The sequence below is a fragment of the Falco punctatus genome (genome assembly GCF_963210335.1).
Source record: "Falco punctatus genome assembly, chromosome: 2".
In the NCBI taxonomy this organism is placed as follows: domain Eukaryota; kingdom Metazoa; phylum Chordata; class Aves; order Falconiformes; family Falconidae; genus Falco; species Falco punctatus.
In genome coordinates, this window is record NC_137581.1 from 69,053,939 (window position 1) to 69,078,248 (window position 24,310).

Here is a 24,310-nt window from a genome sequence, read left to right on the forward strand (position 1 = left end):
TCTCTCCTTCTCTCCCTCACTTCCTACCATTTTTTACATTTTTTGTTTAATTTATTTTTTAAAGTAAGCTGATAATCCATGCCTTGATGCCTGGATAGAAAGGGAAAGTGGGCAGAGCTACGAAAATTCAGCAAATTCCCACCTCTTCTGGTAGGCAAAAGCTTAGTTCATGTGGTTAACTCGCACAGCCAGTTAATTAACAGAATAGTAACTGTGCTGGCAAGTCTTCCACCACAATGTGGACAAGTACATTTTTGGGGGTGGGGAGAGGACTTCTTCCTCTATTGTTTTGTTTGAAACTAACTTAAATCCTATACAGATAGGAGCTTGGACTGTCTGGTGAATGCCTTCAGCTAACTATTTAAAACAATAAGCATGAAATCTTGATTTTCAAACCAGAGGGCTCAATTAAGAAACTGACATTCAGTTATGAAATTCAGAAATGCGATTACCAAGGAAACTCCTATAAGCTAGCACACTCATTAACACACGAGCTCATTTAAAAGCAGGGAATCATCTTTCAGAGGCACAAGAATGCGATATTTTCACAGTCAACACAGTGCTCTAGCTCTGTCTGCATTTTCTGCCTCACCATCTATTTTGCTTCTCCGTTCCCCCACACTAACCATTGCATGAACTCTGTATGTACGAGTGTGTGTGTATGTTATCTGGGTGGTCTGTATGCCCTCAACTACAGGTTCAAAACAATTTAGAAAAACCTTGAATGCTTCCTCCCCAGCCTCCCTCCCAGCCCTACTCCTGAGAGCCACATTTGGGTCTATGGTAAAAGTAAACTAAGTTCTTGCTCCAGACACTTGCTCCACACACCTGCAGCTTTTCTACCCTTCTCTCCCACAGACTTTGAGGTACTCTGCATGGTGCTGCCATGGGTGTCACTGGAAAGCATGCAAAACAGAAGCAAGGGGTGAAAGGCTACTCTCCTCTTTGCATGCATCAAACATCTTGCTCTTCTGAAAATCACTACAGCTGTGTCTTGATAATACAAACAACAAATATAATGTAGAAACAGCATGGGTGAATGAGCGAGTGGGTTAATGAGCACAGAAAAGGTGCAGCACTGCACAGGGAAGGAAAAGCAATACCTGTCGGACAATTAAGGTGCCCTCCTTTGAAGGAGTCAAGGCAGGTTCACTCTCCACATCATCATGGACAATCATGGTTTTCACTGACTCTGTTTCACCATTGCTCAAGTTCAACGTTGACCTAGTTGCCAGAGAAGAAATAACTGGAATGAGGCAACAGCACTTGTGCCCTAACTTTCACTGCCCCGCACTGAGGCACACTCAAAATTAATCTCTGTTGTTACCAGTGTGCAATATTTACATAACCTGTCTAGAAAACCTTCTCTATAAAAAAACAGAAATCAGGAGTTTAACACCACTTCTTGTTTTATAATGGATCAAGGGAGAAGAGGGAAAGGACATAATTTATAGAAGCCTACTTTTTGAAAAGATTACCCTCAGTGTTTGAAAATGTGAATGTACAAGGCTGTTATGTCTTGCTCATAGATTGTTGTAAGCTGAAAGAACTAACACACAAGCCAAAATACCAACATCCTTTTCATTCAACCCCCTAAAAGGGAGAAAAAAAAAAAAAAAGGCAAAACACCGTTAAAAGAACTAACACTGCTCGGACATCATCTGGTCCAGAAGTAGATTCATCTGCTCCTTCTTGCTCCATGTCATCATCTTCCTCATCTGTTGTCCCTGACTCCTCACTTGAAGATGAGTAATCTGTTACTTTATGTGGAGGTCGCACATCCTCTACCGCTCGCAGTTCCTTTGCCAATGCAGTTAAATCCTGATGGGAGAGGGAGGAACAAAATGATGTTGCAAGGAAGAGATGATAAGAATTTGCAAGACAAACTTGTCCACTGTTGTGTTTCCATAGACCCAGCAGTATTGTTTCCTCTGATTTATTCATTCCTGATAGTTACCAAAACTCACTTTCTGATAAATAAAAGCATCAAGAAAGTCAACCTAAGGATGCCTTGCATATATACAGAAAAATGTGCACACTCCGAATCCAGACTATCCTGATATGACTTCCGTTTATCCCATTATACCATCTGAAGGACATAAACAAGCACCTGGTCCCACTCTCACACAGTGGCTGAATGTCACTGTTCATTTTCCTAAACTTCGCAGGTCGATAGCATCCACCACAAGAAATCTAGGCAGCAAGGTAGCAGGAAAGATCCTGAGACTTAGTGAGCCACCCAAGGCACAGTTTACAGAGAGCTGATCTCCTGGGAACCTTCTGATCCATTTCCAGTTGCATGGATCCGCACTAAGGAGTTCACCTGAGAAGTCAGATTCACTAGCACCAGCTCAGTCACACACAACTGTCAAACAGTATGGGACATAAGATGCTTTTCTGTCTGCAGCTTGAAGTTTGGGCAAACCAGGTTTGCAGTCAGAGCAATCTGCTCACAATTGTGTAGCTATGCTTTATTTAACTGAGCACAGTTTATGGCAAATACTTCACACATTATGCTACCAGAAGTGAAGAACCAACCTCTATGTTTCTTTAAGAAAGCAGCTTTAACTGACAGATTTGGGTGCTAGTGCATATCGTAACGACAGGAGAAAAAAGTTTTAAGGCAAGTTGGAAATAACGTGAAAACCCACTGTGATTCCCCAGATACAACCTGACATAGAGCTGTAATCAACGGTAACAGCAGTCAGATTTTCTTCAAAATGTCAGAAATCTTTCACAGAAAATAGCAACAATTTAAGGTCTTACCACTTCTCCCTGCACCATTCAGCCCAGCATTGGCACATTCAGGTCAAATGTACAATCATTGGTCCAGCCCCAGGAAGGAAGCACAGGATTGAAAGAGAAAGGCAAAGGTTAGAAGAAAGAAGACCAGAGAGCAGAAATCAATTCCAGAAGCAGAGCAAATTCTAATGTTCAAAGTACTGTGATATGTGCAGGAAACTGCAGAGCCCAGGACATGCTGCTAGGCCCACACATACAAATACCAACCCAAGCTGAAGTTCACCCCCAATGGCACCGTAAATCCAAGCTGAAGTTCACCCCCAATGGCACCGTAAATGGAAGCCCACACTGTACTTTTTGTGGGCCTACCTGAAAGTGAGAGAGGACAGGGGAAAGTGGATGCAACTTACAGCAGGCTTGATAGGTCTGAAAACTTCTTTTTTCTCTTCAGGCTTTTTAGGTGCACTTTCATGACGCTGCGATGGTGAACCCTCTGATTTGGATGATGCTGCATGTGTCAAGACCCCGAAGGGAACAAAGAAAAAAACAGATTAAGCAGGGAACTAAAGTATGTTTTCTTACCTCACTAAGAATTAAGTCTTCCACCCTCTTAAGTGGGGAAGAGAGGTGAGAAGGCTATCAGGCAGTGCCTGACAACAAGACCTAAGTTTCACTGATTCACTATTACATTGTCCCCGAAGGACTATACAAAAAAAACCCATTGTAAGCTCTGATCTGTATAGGTGCAGCTGACCTATGACTGAAGCCAAAGTAAACTGTCACACAGCTGTAAATCAAAGAGGGTAACTCAATTGTGGCCACAAGCTGGAAAACCTGAATCAGTATCCAATGTACTCCAGAAGAGATCTAAGCATAGCAGTCTGTACCCTGTGTCAACAACTACCAAGGAGATAGGCAACAAGCATCAAAATGTGCTCTTGCACACATGAGGAAGGGAGCCATGACAGCATGGAGACTGGGCTGTTTGCACATAGGAAAATGCAGCATTACTGAATTTGAATCAAAAATCAAAGAAACGCTTCCTCAACAACTTCTGCACTTACTCTTTCCCAAGCCAAAGTGAGCAATGGAAGCTAACCCACCTTTGGACACTGCATGCTCAAAGGTCTTTCCCAGTGAGGCTTATCATCCCTCATTACTGAGTGTTTCACAACTTAATAAATCTAGAAACATGATGTTATGAAGGGTGGGGGAAGGACTTACATCTCATCCGGAACCGCTCTCCAGACCCACTTTGAGAGCCGGGGTGGGAGCCAGGCTGTGAGCCAGAGTTGCTGGAACCTGAAGAACTGCCACTGCCTGGCCTTGGTACGAGCTTCTCCACCCTTTCCCACAGCAGACGAGGCTCTATATTGCTGTATCGGGGGGGGGGGGGGGTGGGGGTGGGTAGAAAGTCTTTGTCACACATTTCAGTTTCAGATTCTTGTTTCTAAACTCAAACATTACTCTTTCTCAGTGTTTTGCTAGTAACTCATCTGAAACAGCTCTTAACACTGAGCTGAGGGCATTAGTGATGCTTCACAATCCAAGCAGTGGCTCCCTCTGAAATACCTATTACCTTCCTTTGGACAGTAAAAGAAAAGTTTAGGTGGGTGTAAGCTATTCTTTCTATCTGGAACTGCCAACTATCTAACCTAAAGTTAAAGGCAGAGCAGTCTGGACGCAGCAGGTTTAAAATCGGCTCAGAAGTGCCCTGACTACCCACACATAAGCCAGAAAAACATCACTGACTGTCACTCCCAGAATATCCTCACCCCTTTCCAGTGAGCCAGTTCCAGAGTGGCCTGTCTGTGTTGCTCTGCTGAGCTCTGGAGGCAGCCTCCTCCTCCCCCTTTCTGACTTCAGATGCTCTGTGTCACAGCTCACGGACACTCCTCCCCCCTCTTAAAGCCTGGTTCTGGCTGAGAGGCCAGAAAGTTTCTGAGATGTCTTCATTTTAGATATTACAAACACTTCTGCTGCCAGTAATCCTCACAGTATGCCCAAGATGGCCTGTTGCTCCAAAAGGGAAGATATTAATGAATGTCCACGTTTTTTCAGAAATATTAAGGGTATTTTGAAATTATCTCTACAGTTACAGGGCAGGCAACTCCAAGGAGGAGAGGGAAGAAGAAATTTTGCCAGTTGATACATGTGCTACAATAAGGAAAATTAATATTAATCATTACTGAAAAGGGATCCAAATTCATCTTCCTTTCATGTCCAACAGACAATGCCAAAAGCTCTCTGGAAATGCCTAGCTTCCCATAGGCCTTTTCCTTTCAGTTCAAGAAAGGCAAGGACATGTAAGATTACAAACCTTGTGGAGTTCCTTTGACCTGCTTGGTTATTTTGCTGCCCACTGCCCTGCAGTGGAGAATCACGGCGGGACAGGACTGGTGATCGGGACGTTGTTCTCACAGGTACCTTTGGAGAAAAAAGGTTGTGTCAAACCCATGAAGAGGAGAGAGAGAAGAGGAAGGTTAAACCTCTCCTGCTACAGAATATATTCTTAAAATTTTAACAACACTTAATTCTAAGTCCAAGCTAGTATCAATGACCATAAGCAACAAACACACACCCACAAAACCAAAAGCCTTAGCTGAGATGCTGTTCAGATTTTGAAGAGAACTCAAAGTTTAGTCTTAATGTTAAGTAGTGTTTAATAGTTACCACACGAACACATACACGCCCCGCTACTCTCCAACTACTGAGACATTTATAAGAATATCGCATTTTGACTGAAGCAGGGGAGGCACAAAGCAATTTGCTGAAACAGCATGAGAATTAGGAGAATAAGCTCAGGGGAACCAAACAAATGCCTGGGAATGGATCAGCAGAAGGCAAAGACTGGTGGGGGAGAAAGAATATACTTAGAAGAAGCAAATCCCAGTGGATGGGAGGGGGGGTGGGAAGGGGAGAAGAAGAGGAAATATATTGAATGTTTCCTTTTTGTTCAGATCCATCTCAATTTTAAATATGTGTATGATTCATAGTTTGGGTTGCTAACAGATGAAGAGGAAAATTAAGTCTGAGCAATAACCTCAGGGATATTTTAAACTCTTTCCTGAATATGGTAATGATGTTAACTTTGCATAATAAATTGTCTCTCTGAAATAGCTGCATTCTATAAATAATTTCCAATTTTATATGAAGCTTCAATATTGTACTTAAGGTTTATCATCATTAACCCATTGACTGAACACCTACATTATGATCTGCCTTCCAAAATACTGTTACCAATGCTGGCACAAGGGCATGGTCTTCCCAGTGCCCAGGGTATCACATCCTTAAAAAAATAAGAATTAATAATAAAAAAATAGCACACATCTGTCTTTCTACTCCTTACCCTTGGAGGCACCTCGTCACTGTCTGATCTAGCCCAAGCCTTTTGGGTGGGGTCGGGTACCTCCGACTTAGAGTCAGAACTCTGATTTAGCACTTCACTGCGTGAAGGTGGATATGGGTCCTGGGAACGAAGATGGTGATGAGCAAATTTGGGAGAAGGGTCACTGAAGGAATGGGATCGCGAGACAGGGGAAACATTGTTCTTGAGAGATGCCAGATGGGACCACTGTACCTTACAAGAAAACAAAACATAAAACATTCAATGCGCTCAGTATAACTGGCTTTCCAATTAACACAGAATAAAGGCAGGTGGGGCGGGCAGAGACAAATTGGTTATGGCATTAGGTAAGCGTGGGGTGGAATCAATGCACTTAAAAGCAAGGCAAGCGCCCAAAGAATGTAACAGACTGAAAATACAGCACATATGCATTTTTTGTGAGATATGCTCTCCACATACACATACACTGGTGCCCAGAAGAAAAGGGGACCTAGTATCTGCACCATGAGCCTGAGTCCAAGGGCCACTCAAGACCGAAGTCACCTTACATTCCCTGGTCTTCAGTGGGCTTTGGTCAGGTCTCATGGCAGCACTGGTAGACTGGGAAATTTGAAGCAGATATTCAATTGAAGAAATGTACAGAATGCTGTAAAATGTGCAAACCGACAGACATCTACATTACCTAATAAATTTAGGAACTAGATACAGTTCCAAACTTTTGGCGAAAGACCATAACGCAAAAGCCTTTATTCCTTTACAGTCATTGCAATATATATAAAAAAAACTCATAATATATATTGTATATAGTATACATATGTACAATGCATATTATATTTACACCATATATGTACCATATACTGTACATATATACATATTTGTACACAAACTAAGCACACACGTACACACACACATATTCAATTACACAAACTAAGAAGGAACAACAGTGATTCCAGAGTTAAAACTTCTTTGGGATTTCCACTGAAATCCATATTGACTCTTCAGCCTACTCCCTCCTTGTGCACAAACCTGTGTCTCAGAGTTAATTTCTGAATACTAAGGAGAAGGAAAGGTTGTAACTGAGGAACACTCTGTTTTCACACCTAATAATTAAGCAAAACTTTGCTTTCAATCCCAGTTTCAGTAGGCTGGTTGTATTTGGTTTTATATGATTATTACTTCCTCAATTTTAATACACACAGCTGTTGAAGAGCTAATATGAGTGGAAACCCAGAATTTAAAAGTAACTGGCACAGAGAGCATGAAGATACAAGTCCAATATTTTGAAATAGTCATAGAGGTTTGAATAAAAGCCAGGAATTAATGAATAAGAGACGAAGTTCTGTCCTGATTTTCTCCCACTCTCCCATCTGTTCAAATTCTCCTGTTGCCCAAAAGAGTTGCAATACCTAGTCACAATGAGGGACAGCTTTAGCTTGCACTGTCATCAACAGACTTAATTTGGGAGAAGAAAATTCTGCATGGAAACAGAGGAACCAAATGCAGAACTATACTCTTTAATTTAGCATATCAAAATTGCTCAGAATTTATGGGCTATGTCTAAGTTTTAGACAAAGGTTACTTTTTAAATTCATGCTGTAATTCCTATGATGAGATACAGATACTAAGATCTGGAGGCTCCTCCTTAGAAAAGAACAGAACAATGGCAGCCACACAGCTCAGCATTTTCAATCTCTTTTTGATTTTCCAGGGGCGGTACAGAGCTCTATTTAGCAACTGTAGGCCTACTGACAACAAACTTGCTTTTCTTAGTCATGTTTTGTAAATCTCTTTGAAGCAGTGCTCATACTATTAAAAAGCCACCTGTTTAGTTAGCTTTTTCTGAAAGAATTTAAAAACCCAAGCAAGCTCACTTCTTTCCTGAGCATCCTTTTTGGTAGTAAATATCTTGCACAGATCACATTCTGAATTGTAAAAGTGCACTGCAAATGTCACCAGTGTTTAGCCCACCATTCCACTGTTGCAGAGACAGATAATAATGGAATGCAACAGTTCTAACACAGCTCTAACATTAAAAGAAGAAAAAAAAAAAAAAAAACCAACAACAAACCCACTATCAGTTTATCAATAAAATAAGAAAAACAGACAAAGAGAATATTTACTGAATAAGCTGCTTTGTGTTAACAGTGCTACCCTTTTCTGTAAGACTTTCTAAGAGCCAAGATCTGCAAATTTGAAGGAAACATGCTGGGACTTCCACATTTTCTCCAGGCTCACCAAGATTTTCCTGGGCACTTACCTGGGGCTCCATTGGCCTCTGCAGGGCAGGCTGAGCAGGTTCTGAGTTTCCATTGGAAAAGGACTCTGATCTTGAAGGCACTGGTGGCTCCAACACTTTGCCCATCTGTTTAGACTGTGCTTCAGGGGAGCCCTGATTAGTTTTTCTAAATCTGTCCTCCACCTAGGTCAAAATAAATGGAGTTTAAATGTGCAGTCAATAAAACCAGTTACAGTAGAAATACGAAGTTGAGTACCACCTTTACTTTACCATAAAGAAACCAAATACATTTGGGACTTGGCAGGATTTTTTTCCCTACTGCTGCTTTCACCAACACTGTAAAACACAGAGAGAACTACACCAATATGGAAAATCCATTCTAGAAAGAGAGGATACAGCAGGCAGATGTGAAGTGATACACTGACAGACCATTACGGGGCTTCTTTCTGCCTAGACTAATTATCATCCATCCGTATTTTCCTCACAGACAATAAAAAGGATATATGAAAACAGAAACAACTTTACAGTACAAAAGTCCATTTCCCATTGCTATCCCTTACTGTAGTTACCCACCTTACTCAACTAACAGTATTCAATTACCTGCTTTCCTGTGCTTGTCTCTTTGGCAGTGCAAGAAGAGATAGGGTATGCTTCTCTACCTGGTAATACTGGAGGCTGTTTGGCTTTAGGTATGAAATTGTAGGACTGGTCGTCCTCTCTCTTATCAGATAGTCCCAACATGATCTCACAGGCTGCAAAGAACAGCCCCAGCAGCTTGTTTCTCATTCTCAGGGAGGTGCAGAAGTAATGTACACTAACCTCAAGGGCTTGTCAAGGGGAAAACTAAGTCAGAAAGTGCTCAGTCTTCAAAAAAACATCAAGCGAGGTCCCCATCCAGAAATGTCGCCTCTTCCAAGGCCACAGCATTGCGACCAAAGTGAGAGGTACGAAGGGCAAGAGATGGAAGGAAGCTCCGGGCAGAAAGAAAATATCCTCGCATTTCCTAAGATGGTCTGTTGCTGGAACAAGGGCACCATGTGAGCTTCTGGCAGGTGAGTTGCCTCTGAGGAATGCTAAACTCCTAGCGCTTTATCAAAGCGTCAAAGAAAGATCAAACTGGCAGCTTTGTTGTGATTCCGTTCACAAGATTTGCTTTAACATTTGTGCCTGGAGCACAAAACCAGAATCGGTGTGGTTTCCTAATTGTTCCCTAGCAGTGGTGGTCTGGAGAGACTGGCTATTCATATACCCGTCAGAAGACAGACGCAAGTTTCCAGGACTCCTCAAGCTGGGCTGCTTTACAAACTCAACCTGCCTCTGCGTTCAAAATTTGAGGACAGTAACAATTTGCCTGTGGGAACAAGCAGAGAAGCTTCTGCCAGGTCTACACAAAATACACCATGTCTTGAGAAGTACAATAATGGAGGCAAGCATCTTCACCATACAATCATTTTCACTACTGTGTTCAACTTCACAGAGCCATCCTTTAAAGTTTAAAACCCAGACTCCTTGTTATGAATAGAACAAGGAAAAGCCTCAAGTCCTTCTGTCTGAAGGAACAGGCTTTCATGTCTCTAGCTGTAGATGACAGGAGGTTTCTTCCACAAAGCACATAAACTGAATGAGCCACATGTACTTAAAACTAGGCAAGAAGTAGGAAGGAGATAGCAAGTGCATCCCTGGATAGAAACAGGCCCTGTTCCGGTCATCTGACTGTGCCAGAAAACAGTATTAAGCCTCATTTGTTGCTCTAAGCTCCTTGCTGTTTCCCAGAGCCAATCTTAGAAGACCTTTTCCTTATATCCTCATTGCTACTGCAACGGGAAAAAAACCCCCTAATGACCATTAGACTTTGCCAGAACAGCGAAGTTATTCCACTTTGGTTTACTATTCCAATGGCCAGGACCTCCGTGGATGGAGACTTTCTCTGGAGAGCAGTATGTCTGAAAGTTTGAGGCACAGAACACTTACTCCAGTCCATTATTTTATGTCAAGAATGACATCAGAGTTAACACCTGCTGTTAAGATTAACTCGTGTCAGTCCCACTGCCAGGCACTAAGATATTATGGCTATACTTCTACTACACTTTTTAGAAAGAATATTACACAGCGATCTCTGGGAAAATCTGACTAACACAATTTTCTGTGCCTTCACTTTACTCCTCCTAGCTAGAGTAATCACAAAAAAAAAAAAAAGACTACGACAGAAAAACAGTGAGTCAGTGATTCTGCTAAAGGATGTAACACCTTAAATCTTCAGGAGTTTCTCTCCTTTTCAATTCTGAAAGAATAATGGGAGACGAGGAGCAAATACTGTTCTGCATCACTCCAAAGCCCACCTTTAAGGTGGACAGGAGTGCTAGACTGGCACTGTGCTTTCACCAAGGTGGGTCAGGAACATGCAATGAGGACAGGGGGGCTAGTTCCATGGCTGCACCTCCACATACCGGGCAAGTCTGAACTTCTTCCAAGAGAGAGAGATACTTCCAGATACATATCAGATACTTCAACCACCAAGTGGAATGGATGAGATAGCATAAACATGGTTTATGAAGAACTTGGGTAACAGCATCTACAAGAAAACGAGTTTGTGTTCGCCAAGCCCAAACAGCAATACTTCAAAGGCAATGTAGTGCTACTGGACGAAGGTGGACTGAGAGATATTTTACCATGTTCAACATCCCCAAGGATTTTTTTGTTCTTGTTCCAAAACATATTAACCTAGTTCTCACATGCTGGTGATGAATGCCATTAAGAGCTTTGACCAGTATTACCCAGTCTGTTGGTTTGTGGGCAGTATGGTACTCAAGGGAAACGTAAGAATAAGGGTGCTGAAAGAGAGCCAAGTATGTATCAGAGGCAATTACTCACTTAGCAATGGTACACGTAGAGCAGTGAAGACAGGGGACCACTCACTGAAACAAACAGCACTCTCATGATTTCAGATCGACTTGCGAGTGTGAGTCCAAGAAAGCAGCACCACAGAGTTTTGTAAGAGGAGGACGTGAACTCAAAAGAGAATACTTAACATCTCAAAAATGGAACTAATGAAATTCAAGTTTGTGTTCATGAGAAGGAAATTTCCAAGCGCATAAGCTAAAGCACCAAATGTGTAAACAGGCGCTGTGCAGAAGCATCCCTCATAGGTTCGTGCTTTCCAGTTGCCTCCCAATTTCCCATCCCAGTACCTGCCAGAGACACAGATCACCAACTGCACCAATGCTTCCTATGAAAACATGTCTGATGAAGTGCAGATGAGATTAACTTCCTGACATGATGCTTCCAAAACCAGGTCCCCTCAGTCTGTAGCCTTCCAGAATTTCTTTCCACCCCTTGTACCTCAAAACTCTGAACTCCAATGATTGCAGCAGAAGTACTCAGAAGTAGCCCTCGGGTTTGGAAACCAGCAGCCAACATTTTAAAATACCCTGCCCCTTATGAGTTACGCTTTGGCCTCTCACTGTACTATAGCAGAACTGCAGTCATGAGGATGCCAACAGGCAGGGGCAGAAAGGCAGGCAGCAGATTCCTGCCCCCAAGCAGGACTTACCTCACGTGCTCTTTCAGCAGGCTCATAGTGGGATTTTGGCTCAGGGGTATGATAGCTTTGTTTATTTCTTTCTTGCTGCTGCTGCTGCTGCTGCTGTTGCTGCTGCTGCTGCTGCCGCCTGTGATCATGCTGCAGTGACAGGAGGTAGGCTTGCTCCTGCTGCAACTGGCGCTGGAGTCTCTCTGCCTGTCGGTGTTCCTCCATTTCTCGCCATCTGTATTCCTTTGAGAGAACGTGTGCATAATTCAAGACATGACATTGACTGTACGGTGGATGTGCCCCTATCCATCCCGTTAAAAATGCACCTTTCTGGTTGTTGTTGAATTTTTTTTTTCCTGGTTTATTTCATTGTTAAAGTGTAACCAAGAGCTAAGTTAGACCACTATGGCATGTGCCTCATGTTGGGAAAGTTGAAAGTGTACTGCTAACCTTGATATGATCGGAGAGTTACGTCAAAACTGACTTTTATTAAAGGAAAAAAAGAGAGTTATTTACACCAAATCCAGTGTAAAGTTCATAAAACAATGATTAAGACCAACACTAGGCCATTGTATCCTGGGGTGGATTTACATATCATGTGTGCTTTTGATCTGCAACATAAGCACTCTAGCTCTTCACTGAATGCCAAGGTCTGTTCAGAAACTCGACCACCACACCAGAACTGTTCCGCTTTAACATAAAGCCTCCTCTACTGCCCAGAAAGCAGTGTGACCATACAGCACTTCTCATATGTGCCTGTCAGCCCACGACGCTAGCTTAAATGGCCTTTTAATCAAGCTCCTTTGTTGTCATACTGTCAGTGCAGCTGTGGCCGACTGAGGGAAGCCTAGGACTGGCCAGATAAATGGATCCTATAGCTACTGAACAAAACAGATACAGTGCTTTACCAGTAACATGGCCTGCTCCTGGAGCAGCTGCTGCTGTAGAATTTCCAAGTGCCGCTGCTCCTCTTCTAGCTGTCGCCTGATATACTCCTGTCACATAGAAATTACCCAGCAATAAATTTATTCAAAAGGAATGCATCAGAACCCCCTGGGTGGAACACCACACACTACTTCCCCAGTTCAGCTTTAATGAGAAACGCACTTCAGGATGGATTAGTGCCTGCAGAACAATTTAGGAAGCCCTGCCTCCTGAGCATGGGATTTTGGCCCCTTCTGTTCTGAAATTTGCACTCCTGCAAATGTTGCCAACATGGGCCAGAGCTCATTTACGTATTTTGGAAGTGGTTTCAAGAAGCAGCAAAATGCACTTGAAGGTTTTGGAAAGTTAAAACACAGCAAGTCTGACTTAACACAGCCAATACAAAGTCACATGCAAGTTGTATTAAACATTAGTTTGTTGCACTGGTGCGATGAACTGTTAGCAACAGCTAGAGCCAGGCGTAGTGTAGGCAGACCTGGAGCAAGCTCCCCCAGAGGGACTCTGCCAAGTGCAGATGGGACCTGCCCTGCCATCTCCTCTGTCCTCACCAGAAGCTTCTCCTGAGCAGACACTGCCAGCCTTGCTGAATTATGCGATGGTTATGACACAAACAAACATCCACCAGGAAACAGATATTAGACCAAACTCGCTTGCTCTTGTGATCTAGCCATCTCTTCACCCGCAGCCTCAACAGGTCGACAGGTTTACCCGCTGCTTCGCCTGATCCCTTGGAAGAACTCAAACTCTGAAGCACCAAACCCAAGCTGGTAACATCCTATCATGCAATTAATGGAACTATGTAACATGTGCATGCGCACACACACAAGCACACGCACACACGCACATATTTACAGTGTATGCATAAAGAATTTAATGGATCAGTGATGCAGTGATGGGAGCTACAGAAAGTCTTATGACAGACTGATGAGATACACTATACTGTTGTTACGCACATTGGCTGAGCCATAGTTTGGGTTAACAAAAATTCGAAGAGGGGGCATGTCCTTTCTTCCAGAACAAAAAATTTACAGTGGTTCAACTTGCCCAATCAATTAGCCATAAGTCATTATTGGCACTGTGCGTAATTAGCATTTCAACAGTTTAAAAAGCAGCTGGGGGAATACCCGGTGTCTGCCCAAAAGCAAATTGCTGTGCTGTCATTAGAGATATTTATTCCCATTGGTTAGTCTTCTCTCCTTTTGACTCAAATTTTTTTGAAATATAACAAACACAACAAATTCCCCAATAACATGATCATCAATGTTCATCAATGATACAGTGACTTTACATAAGAAAAAATTAAGGTACATCAGGCCAAAACCAGCATTCCTGAAGTTAATGGGAAATTTCCAGTCAGTCTCTAGGACAGTAGTTTTGGCCCTTGATTTAGGATCAATATTTTGCAGTACATGCACAGTAATTATTACCCTGATTATCACCCTGATTAAAGCTTTTAAAGGATTTTAAAACATGCAGATGTCATGCATAAATATAGCAGCTTAATTTCAATTTAAAAGGTTTCTCACCTGTACTTTCAATGTATTAAGGGCACACTGACACGATCTAAGATATACTTGCTGCCTGAATTGGCATACATTAATAGAGCTGATTTTAAATAGACAGAGGAAGAGACGGAGATTGCATATTTACATTTTAGGAAGGAAAGGAAAACCCTGTGCAGCCCAAACGTTCCATCTCACATTCAGAATATTCAAAGTTGATGATGAGCCTCTGACCAAATCTGAGTGCCAGAAGCTGACATGCAACAGAGCTGCCCTTCTCTGGGAGGCCTTCTGAACATGGGCATGTCCTGCAAGAACCACTGATCCAGCGAGACAAGCCTAGAAATTATTTTCAGCCCCAGTGATGATTTCGCCAATTCTGATGGCTTTAAGTCAAGCCCAGGGGCACGAGCTGAATTTAGAATGAGTACCACAACAAGACTTCTTTTTTCGAGAGAATATTGAGGCTGCCAGGATTCTCCATAAAGCCCTACGATCTGTTAGTGTGTTTGCTGTCAGAGACAACAAAGATGAAAGGGTCAGTGTTAGGTTGCCTCTAAGCTGCTTTAAGCCTACTAATTTTTTTTAAAAATAGATTATAATTTAGAAGAAACAAACCTATTCCACATATATCTGTATCATGGACTCACCTGCTCCCTTTCTACCCTCCTCTTTTCCTCCTCTGCTCTTCTTCTCTCTTCCTCTTCCTTACGCCTCCTCTCCATTTCTTCCAGACGTCTTTTTTCTTCCTGTTCTCTCCTCCTTTGCTCACGCTCTTGTTGCCTTCGAGCTTCCCGTTCTCTTCTTTGTTGCTACAAAAAGGAAAGGAAACCACAAAGTTTTACTTTTGTTGTTATCAAAGAAAGAGGTGGGGTTGTTTTCTACTGTGAAGAGAGAGATTTACCAGGACTGGCAAGCTCTGCAACTGAGTGACAAAACATTTTATGCAAGTGTTCCACCAGGAAACTAGCTCATACCCAGCACACAACTATCCCTAAAAGCAGCCTTGCTTACTGTCTCTGGTTTCTTCATGTACACACACAAAGTCACGTACCATGTTCCTGACAACCAAAGTGTGGAAGCTCCATGCTGCTCTTCAGGCTTACACTGAAATCTCGATCTTTGAACAACTGTTAAATTCAAATCTTAATCAGAGTGACAATTTTCTTGACTTCAACACATTACCTAAACATTGCCAAAAGGGAATTATTAGCCCTGCTGAATAAGCTAAAACTCAAATGACAACTCTGAGCTTTCAGTAAGCAGCCTCTCTCCTAATACAATTCATGGTCTGCTAAGAATTAGGTGATGTTGGCCCAACAACCAAGTTTGATTTAATGCACTGCCCAAAACCTTGCCTAAGAGAGAAGGAAGGCTGAGCAAAAGCACTTCAGCCCCTCCCAGAACATCAAAAACACCTATATGTAAAAGAGGAAAAACGGCTGAGCTAAGCTTTTACACTTACACAGATAAGCTTCCATGCATGACCCAAATACAAACTGGTGCTGATAAATCTGCTCAAATCTGAAAAGAACCTGGGAAACAGCTCTAGAAAGCATGAACTGACTCATTTATGTCTATAGAGCCTCACGTATGACTTCAGAGGAGACATTTTAAATGCCCATACAGTCGTGACCAACTCTTCCTGCACTTCTGCAGTAGCATCCAGTTACTCCACCTACCTCAAAATCCCAGGCAGCCTCCCACAACTGCCTAAGTGTCAAAAGACCCAGCTGTCTTCTGTTCAACTGGGAATATCTCTACAACATTTACTTCCATTACAAGAGTTCTATAATATGCTATAAAATTATAGAAGAAATTTAAACCAAAAAAGCACACTCAAATTTAATCCCAAGAACAAAATGAAACTCTACATCGGTTGTTCCTTTTCACATTAGGCTAAGGTTAATACTATCACAAATTTCTATTGAAGCAAAACTGCCACAGATTCGCCAGTCTTAAGGCACTCCAGGTACTCTTGAAAGAGCACTCAAACTAAGTTATTATTTGGGTTCACAAATCCAGTTACTGGTGTGTGTTTCAGTTGTGCTCAACTGAACAAGCAAAGGCCAATCTACATTCCCTGTGTTACTTCACAGGATGAGCTTTTTCTGCTCGGTGTGTTACCCTGCATGACTATGAAGTAATCGAAGGCTCAACAGCCTTTTCTATCTTCTGGAAAGGATACTGACATGACAGCAGAGAAGAAACACTGGGGAAAAACAGAATGATTAGGAATTAGTAATACTTAAATAAACCAGGCTGCTTTCCAATTCTCTTTAACGAGCTGCAGTTTTGGGAAAGATGCAACCTTCTTGAAGACCACTGTTCAAATAAACCCACTCAGTAACTATGACACCCTCCTTCCTGGCCCATAGCATCATCCTGGGTTCACTACCACCTTCCTGTGCCACACGACATAAGTTCTTTTCTCCCCCACATTTTCCGTATCTTCTCAGAAACACATCTTTCTTGCTCTTCCATCTCCTAAATCCATCTACTAGACTTTTCACCCTTGCCTAAGCAAGCTCTCTTCAATGAATGTAGACACAAAAATAGCAAAAGTGCTGCAAGGCAGCTACGGTACGTGGTAGGTTTCATAGGTTTCACTGCTTCCCCTGCTTCATTTTTTAAGCACTGCAAAAGGATTAAGTAGGCACTTTTATTTCTGAATATACACATCTTGTGTCAAACAGTTTCTATATTTAAGTCAATATATTCAGGTGCTTCTTGGCTAATCAAGTCTGACAGGCTCTTTGTTTAAGAAAACTAAGATGTGAAGTACAGTAATTCTGTTGCCTTGAGTATGCAAGAGACAGCACACTGCTGACTGGTTAATATGCACATTTATCAACTCAAACACTTCTTAAACATATGAAGCCTGTCTGTCTAACAATACTGTGTTGACATTGTTAAGTGGATATATTGCAGATCTTGGGATGGCATCATTCTCACTACAAGAAAAATGGGTAGCGCTTAGGTCTTTTGGATGAAACAAATCCATTGTTTCTTGAATCAACGCAGAAGTATTCAGCAATAATTATAAATAACTGAACTTCATAAGAGAAAAGTAAGATACAAATTGACTAAAAGAGCTGATTTCCCACAGCATGATAAAATAAACAAAATGAATTGTTAAAAGATGAGATTTTTAAGCAAACCTTGAGCCAGATTGCTAGCTCAGCACTGGTAGTAGACATTTACCACCCAGCAAAAGATGAAATTTAAATAAAATATAAAAAAAACCCTCTGCGTTTAAGTCAAATCTCCAAAGCACAAATATGCTATTGTCTATGCACCAAAGTACACAGAGAGATGGGGTTTCCCAGCATTGCTCCCGCTTTCCCATCAGGCACTGTCTCAGCCCCTCGCCAGGTGGATGGGAAGGGAGGCAGCTGGCACTGCAGGAGCTTGCACACACACCCTCCACACGATCTGCTTATTCCCAGCCCTAGCTGTGACAAAAAGGTTTCACTTCCTTTGCATGTGGCCTTTGAAACCTGAGCATCAAATTACTAGCCGCTAACAAAGCAGAATTTACTTTCAGCAAGTCCAGGGAAAGGAAATCTACAGTGACAAGCATCTCTTGGGACCTAGTCTACATCTTGTCAAAGCGATGGCAAAGCTGGTTGGTGGCAACCCACTGTTGACGCAAGCTGGATTCAGAAGTAGCCCTTTAGCTGATTTCCTACCATCCTTCTGTTGGCACAAGGTTGCCTTCCTCACTGCCTCTAGTAACTCTTCCACAAGCACACACCAAAGCCATTGTCACCCTGTTCCTTAGGCTTGCCCAAAGGAAGGGAGAGGAACAGTGACAACCATTAGTTAAAACCAACGTCAGTTCCATTTATAAAACTTAGGTTTCTGAATTTAGTAAGTGTGACTGTTAGATTTTATAATTTTTATCATGCACTACAAAAAAAGGTCTGAAGTGAAACACTGTTGCCCAACAGATAGCAGTTATACATCTGGATTCACTGAAATTATGGATGCATATCCAGATCTTCTTTAGTTGGATACGGTATTACTAACTTTCCTGTACATGTCCAATGAAAAGCTTATTATCAAGGAGCTAACTGTTTACCAGAAGGCAAGGGCTGGAATTCTTCTAAGACATTTCAGAGATGCCAAAACAGAATTTTGACAAAGCCCATACTGCCTCAAAACTGGCATTTCACAAAATTGGCATTTACTAGGCCAACAACAAAAAAAAACACCAAAACCTGAAAATACAGTGTCAATACTCTGTCTCCTTATTCAGTTTTAGGGTGCATTAATGATGATCTCATAATGGAACCCGACACCTCCAAACTGGAAAACCATGCAGTAGAACGTGATTTACCAGGAGGGGGCAATGCAACTACACATGCACCTGGTGTATACAACGAGTTCAGGACCTCATTCACACAGTGAAACGCTGAAGACAAATATAGGTACTCTAAATTTACCTTCCTAAAATACTATTACTCTGTCTTATATCCAGATGAAGGTTGATAAATACATATATTAATGATTTCTTTCCCAAAGAATTAGGTAACAGTTTAGGAAGAAGATTGGAAAGACTAATAAAGAGACTTTTGCTTTGCCTACACTAGAGATACACCAGAAGCGGAACTTCTTAGTATCAATCCAAACTGCAAGCAATTCAAATTAAGTAGATACGAATACTCTCCCCTTCTGTAAAAGAAATGAAGCCCTAGCAAAAATCACCTACGGGTACACCTACATTAGCATCTTGGTTTAGATCAGGAGTGCTCTTTTGAAGTGAATCATCCAATCATCTCCACTTACCCAGTTTTGTTTCATATTTTGAACATGTCTTGGAGCACCAACCACTCCTTTTGGATGAAATTAAAAAGGCAGATGCACTCCAACCACAAGCAGGCATGCAGTCTAGACCTCAGCTAGTCCAAAGGAACTCCTCCTGTCTTTAAACATGTGGACTGAAGTCTTTGGGTCCTCAGCATTTTAATTATTGTGCTCCACAAATCTGCTTCTACAGGACTGTACTACTTGCCAATGGAGTTATAACCTACCACTTCAAAAACACCCTTCTTAGGTTCTCATAACTAGGCACAGAGACACCATTTAATGAAGTTACCCTGAACTGTGGAGGTCCACACAGAACGGGATTCCACCATAGCCAGTTCTGAATTTCTCAAACCTGACTCAGTTTTGCAAAGTACAAATTCAAATGCCTTTTGGTACCTGTCACACTGAGCACTGGTGTCTCCATGTTGCTGAACAGAAACATAGACACCTTAGAACAGCCAGGAACAGCTCAGATTTCTTCTTTTAACTATCTAAACACGTATATGCATATTTAGGTAACTAGTCTTTGTATGAGTTTTAAAGGGGAGCAGGGGGGAGAAGGACAAATAACCCCCTTCCCAAAATGTTGCAGGTAATTTTCTGTACTTTGACCACATACCAATTCCACTGTCAGTAATACACAAATTATAAGGTTCCTGTAACAATGAGTTTTAGAAGTCACCTATATGCCTTTTAAAAAGTAATCTTTTCCCTAATACTGCTGAGAATTACAGTTTTTGGCAGATGTCCTAAACACCGTTCCTGTTGCAGTCTCGGTCAAAACTGTCTAGGCTCTGTGCCAGCATTGTAAGAAAGCCTTCAATTTTACTTTAGGAAGCAGCAGGAGGGGGGAGAAGAGAAGGGGGGTGGCAGAGGGGGCAAGCATAAGAAACTTGTCCACGGAGATTATCTAATGCACTAAATTTTTCCTAAAGAATGTTAAACAGGTATACCCAAACATACACTTACTCCATACGAGCAAAAATTACAAGAAAGCAAGGCTTGGTAAAAATCTCCACAAAGTGATGGAAGCCCAGAGATTCAATGCCTGACATTAATCTTAACTCATATTACCAAGCTCTTCATTGTTTACTGACTTCATCAAAACAGGGGGGGTGAGTTAAGGACAAAGTGACATTTCAATATTTTGGCCTTCAATTGTGCCACAACAGTGATGTTTATCTAAATATGTGTCTACCACCCTTCCCCCATCTTAAAGAGCTTGTTTTGGCTGTTGTTTTGTTAAAAATCACTTGAGAACATACGTTTTTCCAACACAAGATCCAACAAACCAAGTGGGGTTTTTTGAAAGCTAAACGTGAGCCTCTTTTTTTAATTCACTTTAAGAACAATACCCCCACCCCATCACCTGCAAAAGGAAACCTTTATAGCTCATAATTCATATTTATGTCTCCAAGGGAACCAGGCAGAGATTATAGACTCAATAAAAGGTAAATTTTTTTTCTCTTACAAACTTCACATGGTTTACTGCATAACCTTATTCAATAACACATCAACCTACATCACGTGCCGTCTTGCGGCTGCAGAAGTTGTTAGTTCTGTTTTGTATTTGAAAAAACAGGACTGATTAAACAAAACATTCAGGTAACTGCCTTTTCTTTTTAATTGCTCATTAAATTATGATTTCCGCAACATCTCCAGAAAGTTCAACCCTGTCCAGCAAAAAGGTGCATTGCTTTGTTTCCATTTCTGCAGCAGCATTTCCTTTATTTTAAAAAGACATTCCAGATTTTAAGAGGCACTGATTACTAAAGTTAAATGACCTAGTTAAATGACCCTTCCCTTGCCAAAACAGTACCACCTGCAGAACCTTAGACATTAAATGTAACTTTTGCCCCCCTTTGCCAATATCAATAAAATATTTTCATATTTTCCTAACATCTTATTATTTGCCCCCACCCCCCTCCCTGCACAAAACTGCTACAGAGCCACAGCTGGAAGCACTACAATATTCATCTTGGCAATCTTAGAAGGGTGGGGAAGAAACAGAAGAGAAACGGAGTTTATAGGCCTCCCCCTTGTCCCTCCTTCTGGCTTCATGTGTGGCTGAGACTTTGCTACCAATCCCTCCTTATAGCAGCACTAAACTCACTTGTACATTGAAAAAGAGGGATAAAGAGAATTATGTGGCCTGGAAATCTATTTGGAACTTTGTATTATTTGTTATGTAAACACGTCACGGGATGCAAATCAACATTTGGTCCTGGCTGCATCCTTGTTAAACATTACCAGGATTTGGAAAACCAGACTGGGTGTAGTTTTTCCATCATTGGTAAGTGAACAGTTGAAACAGTCCCAAGCAAGAGGTCATTTAAGGACAACTGGAATTTGACCCTGCACTTCCTGAAGAGCCAGGGTATCGATTTCACTTCAGCTCTGTGTCATACCCAGCTCTGGCCTGAAGAACTGTTCTGAAAAGTAACTCTAAAGCTCACACTGCATATTCCATCGACACATATCTATAAATGCACATGAGATCTTAGGAGTTGAAAAGTATGACAGAACAACATTGTACATGTACGGTAATTTTCTTTCATCTTCTACTAGTGTATGGAAATTGCATACCTACCATACCACAAAAGTATGATTTATGTATTTGTACTTTTTGCAGAATTGTGATTTTAACACTGATTTATAAATATAGGTGGCTTTTAGTCATCATGCTACTATGTATGATGAGAATAACACATAAAAAAAATGGGCTCCTACCTACCATGAATGAGTGCCAAACAGAGATGTTTAAGAAAGCTTTAAAAGGAAATTTGAAGCATGTCATGGCCCCAGAAAAAGTAACCTTGAGAAAAAAATCCACCTGGGAATAATTAATGTCTCCCCTTCTCTACAGCCACCTGAAGTCTCAACTTGCTTCCCCTTCTTTGGAGCAGACACCACGACACAGCCTCCCCCCAAATGACCTCAATAAGCCAGCTTCGGCGCCTTTTCCCTCCATAGGAGCTGCTGGATATTCAAATGCTTTGGAAGATGCTTACATTAAAGTAGCCAGACATAAGTGCTTTGCTCTACATTTGCCAGTGGATTTGCACATGTTGTTTTCTTTCCTAAGATGCGCTGGGGCTACAGGGAACTCTTTTTAAAAGGGCGGGGGAATGGGAAACACAAGCTGAAGAAGGGCGTCTGCCCCCAAGCTCCAGCCTCCTGTCTCTACCTCTTCCAGCCGCCTCCTCTGCTCCTTCTGCTGCTCAATGCGCTTCTGCCTCTCTGCCAGCAGCTGCCTCTTGTACTCCTCCTGCTCGCGGAGCTGCTGCTCCTGCAGCAGCTGCTGTCTCCGAAGGGCCTCGGACCGTTCCTTGTTTTCCTGCTGTAGTCTCAGGAAATCACGTCGGAGGGTTGATTCTCCAGGCACATTGACAATGGAACTGCAAAAAAAGAAAGTTAAAGCCTCCTGTATAATAAAGCCTGATGGACCATTAAATACCTTTTCCAAAGCAAGGGAACATCAATAAAATATAGCATGATGTTAAATTTTAATCTCATTTCTTTCGGAGCGAAGACACTGGATGCATGTCAAATACATGCTCTCAGTGGAAGGAGTGAAATGAGGCCAGGCAAAATAAGGACCAACTCTGACATTGTCAAACCCCTGACCAATTATATTTGCCATAAATCTCCCTCCATCCAGAGCTTGCTGGCTCTAAGCCATATGAGGGGGAACTTAAAAACCTTTAGCAGTCACGGAACAGGCATTCAGACCCTTTGGGTGGTTTGTGTGGCTTGTGCGTGCGCTTAATAAGAGGCAGAAGTTTAGCATGCTCCTGATTTATAGTCACAGACCTCTGGAGTTACTTGTAATGGACTGCCCAGAGCCCTCCCAAAAGCAGTTATTACCTTGGCTCTCCTTCTTGTTCAGGCACTTCCTCTTCTTCTTCCTCACTTCCACTATATTCATACTCTGTCTCATCTAATGGGAAAGAAACAAAGGCCTAGATAGTGCTTATCTTTAATTTTAGGACTGTGGGGAGCTGCAGTAGTGCCTTAGTGAACTGGTTCCTATCCCCTTCAGTGAGAAGATCTGTCACAGACCCTAGAACTCATTCTACATATACAAGCCCATCTTCCCACACTTGTAAAGCAGCACAGTTCTTTGCATCAGACTTAAAGGAAATTCCCTGAATGACACCAGGTTTTATATGTAAGACCTGGAGAACCTCGGTACCACCTGAATAAAGAGTACAGGCTGCCCGAGACATTTGCTTCATAGCTCTTGTGATGGGTTATTTCCTGTGTGTCTGATTTATGGCATCATTCCAGGAATGAACCTACCACAGACTAAAAAAGGGAAAGGCACATATGCCAACATCCTCCTAAATACTGTTTAATGCTTGTATGGAAGAGGCAGTGGCCCAGAAGTGAGTAAATTTAACTTATCTGAAAATAAGACATTTGAATTTGATACTTTCTCTGTAGAGGACAGAACAAAACCTAAAAGCCTGCTGATAGTCAAAACATGAATTTCAAAAGAACCTTTGAAGGATTTGGAGCTTTTCTAGGGGTGAGGATTTAGAACGCAAAGCAGGACAAAAATATATATTTTTAACAAGCTGCAATACTTGATTTTCAGAAGCTGCATACCTTTCTCTCCTCTCTTCTTCCTGGTCCTGTCTATATGGTCCTTAAGCTGGATTCGGACTTGCCTTTCATTTGGTTGGTCACGTATAAAGGGATGTTTCAAGAGTTGTTCTGTAGAAGGTCGCTGCATGTAATTCTTCACTAGACAACCTTCTATAAAGCTGAAAAACTTTTTTGACCTGAGAAAGCAGGGAGGGAAAAAACCAAACCAAAACACAATCACAGGTAAAACTCAGTTCATTTTTTCTGTTCCTCCTCAAAGTCTAATTCCTTTCCTCAAAAAGCATCACATCCCAAAGAATGGTACCAGTGCTGTCTGCAAGTATGCCTCCTAAACAGAGCTGAGTGTGCTCCAGCTTAACACTAGGCTGGATGGACAAAGGGCTGGATGGGCACAGGGCAATGCCAACATACCTGCAGTGATTAGACACAGCCTCACAGTAATGTGCTGTCCTTCGCAGGCATAATTGCCCTGAAAGGCAGGATCTATTAGTGAAGGCAAATCATGCAAACCCAGCTCTGCTACTTCTGGACTGCAGCTGGGTAGCATCCAGGTTGCTCGGAGCACAGGCAGGGCAGCTCCGGTGTGT

The 24,310-nt window shown here is 42.0% G+C and overlaps 1 protein-coding gene across 9 annotated transcripts in view; it reads right to left on the reverse strand.

Moving 5' to 3' along the window:
• MAP4K4 (mitogen-activated protein kinase kinase kinase kinase 4) overlaps positions 1-24,310 on the reverse strand; it is a 168,508-nt gene that overhangs the window by 21,565 nt on the left and 122,633 nt on the right. For 4 of the 9 annotated variants that reach the window (XM_080377252.1, XM_080377256.1, XM_080377251.1 and 1 more), the window contains exons 10-22: positions 23,724-23,899; positions 22,980-23,052; positions 22,300-22,510; positions 14,951-15,112; positions 12,762-12,848; positions 11,875-12,096; positions 8,346-8,507; positions 6,092-6,322; positions 5,063-5,169; positions 3,967-4,118; positions 3,153-3,250; positions 1,646-1,821; positions 1,104-1,224 (exon numbers count right to left, since the gene is read on the reverse strand). In XM_080377252.1, coding sequence (XP_080233378.1) covers positions 1,104-1,224; positions 1,646-1,821; positions 3,153-3,250; positions 3,967-4,118; positions 5,063-5,169; positions 6,092-6,322; positions 8,346-8,507; positions 11,875-12,096; positions 12,762-12,848; positions 14,951-15,112; positions 22,300-22,510; positions 22,980-23,052; positions 23,724-23,899 — 1,978 coding nt within the window. The remainder of the gene's footprint in view (positions 1-1,103; positions 1,225-1,645; positions 1,822-3,152; positions 3,251-3,966; positions 4,119-5,062; positions 5,170-6,091; positions 6,323-8,345; positions 8,508-11,874; positions 12,097-12,761; positions 12,849-14,950; positions 15,113-22,299; positions 22,511-22,979; positions 23,053-23,723; positions 23,900-24,310) is intronic. The other 5 variants (XM_080377254.1, XM_080377259.1, XM_080377257.1 and 2 more) reach the window with 3 other exon arrangements.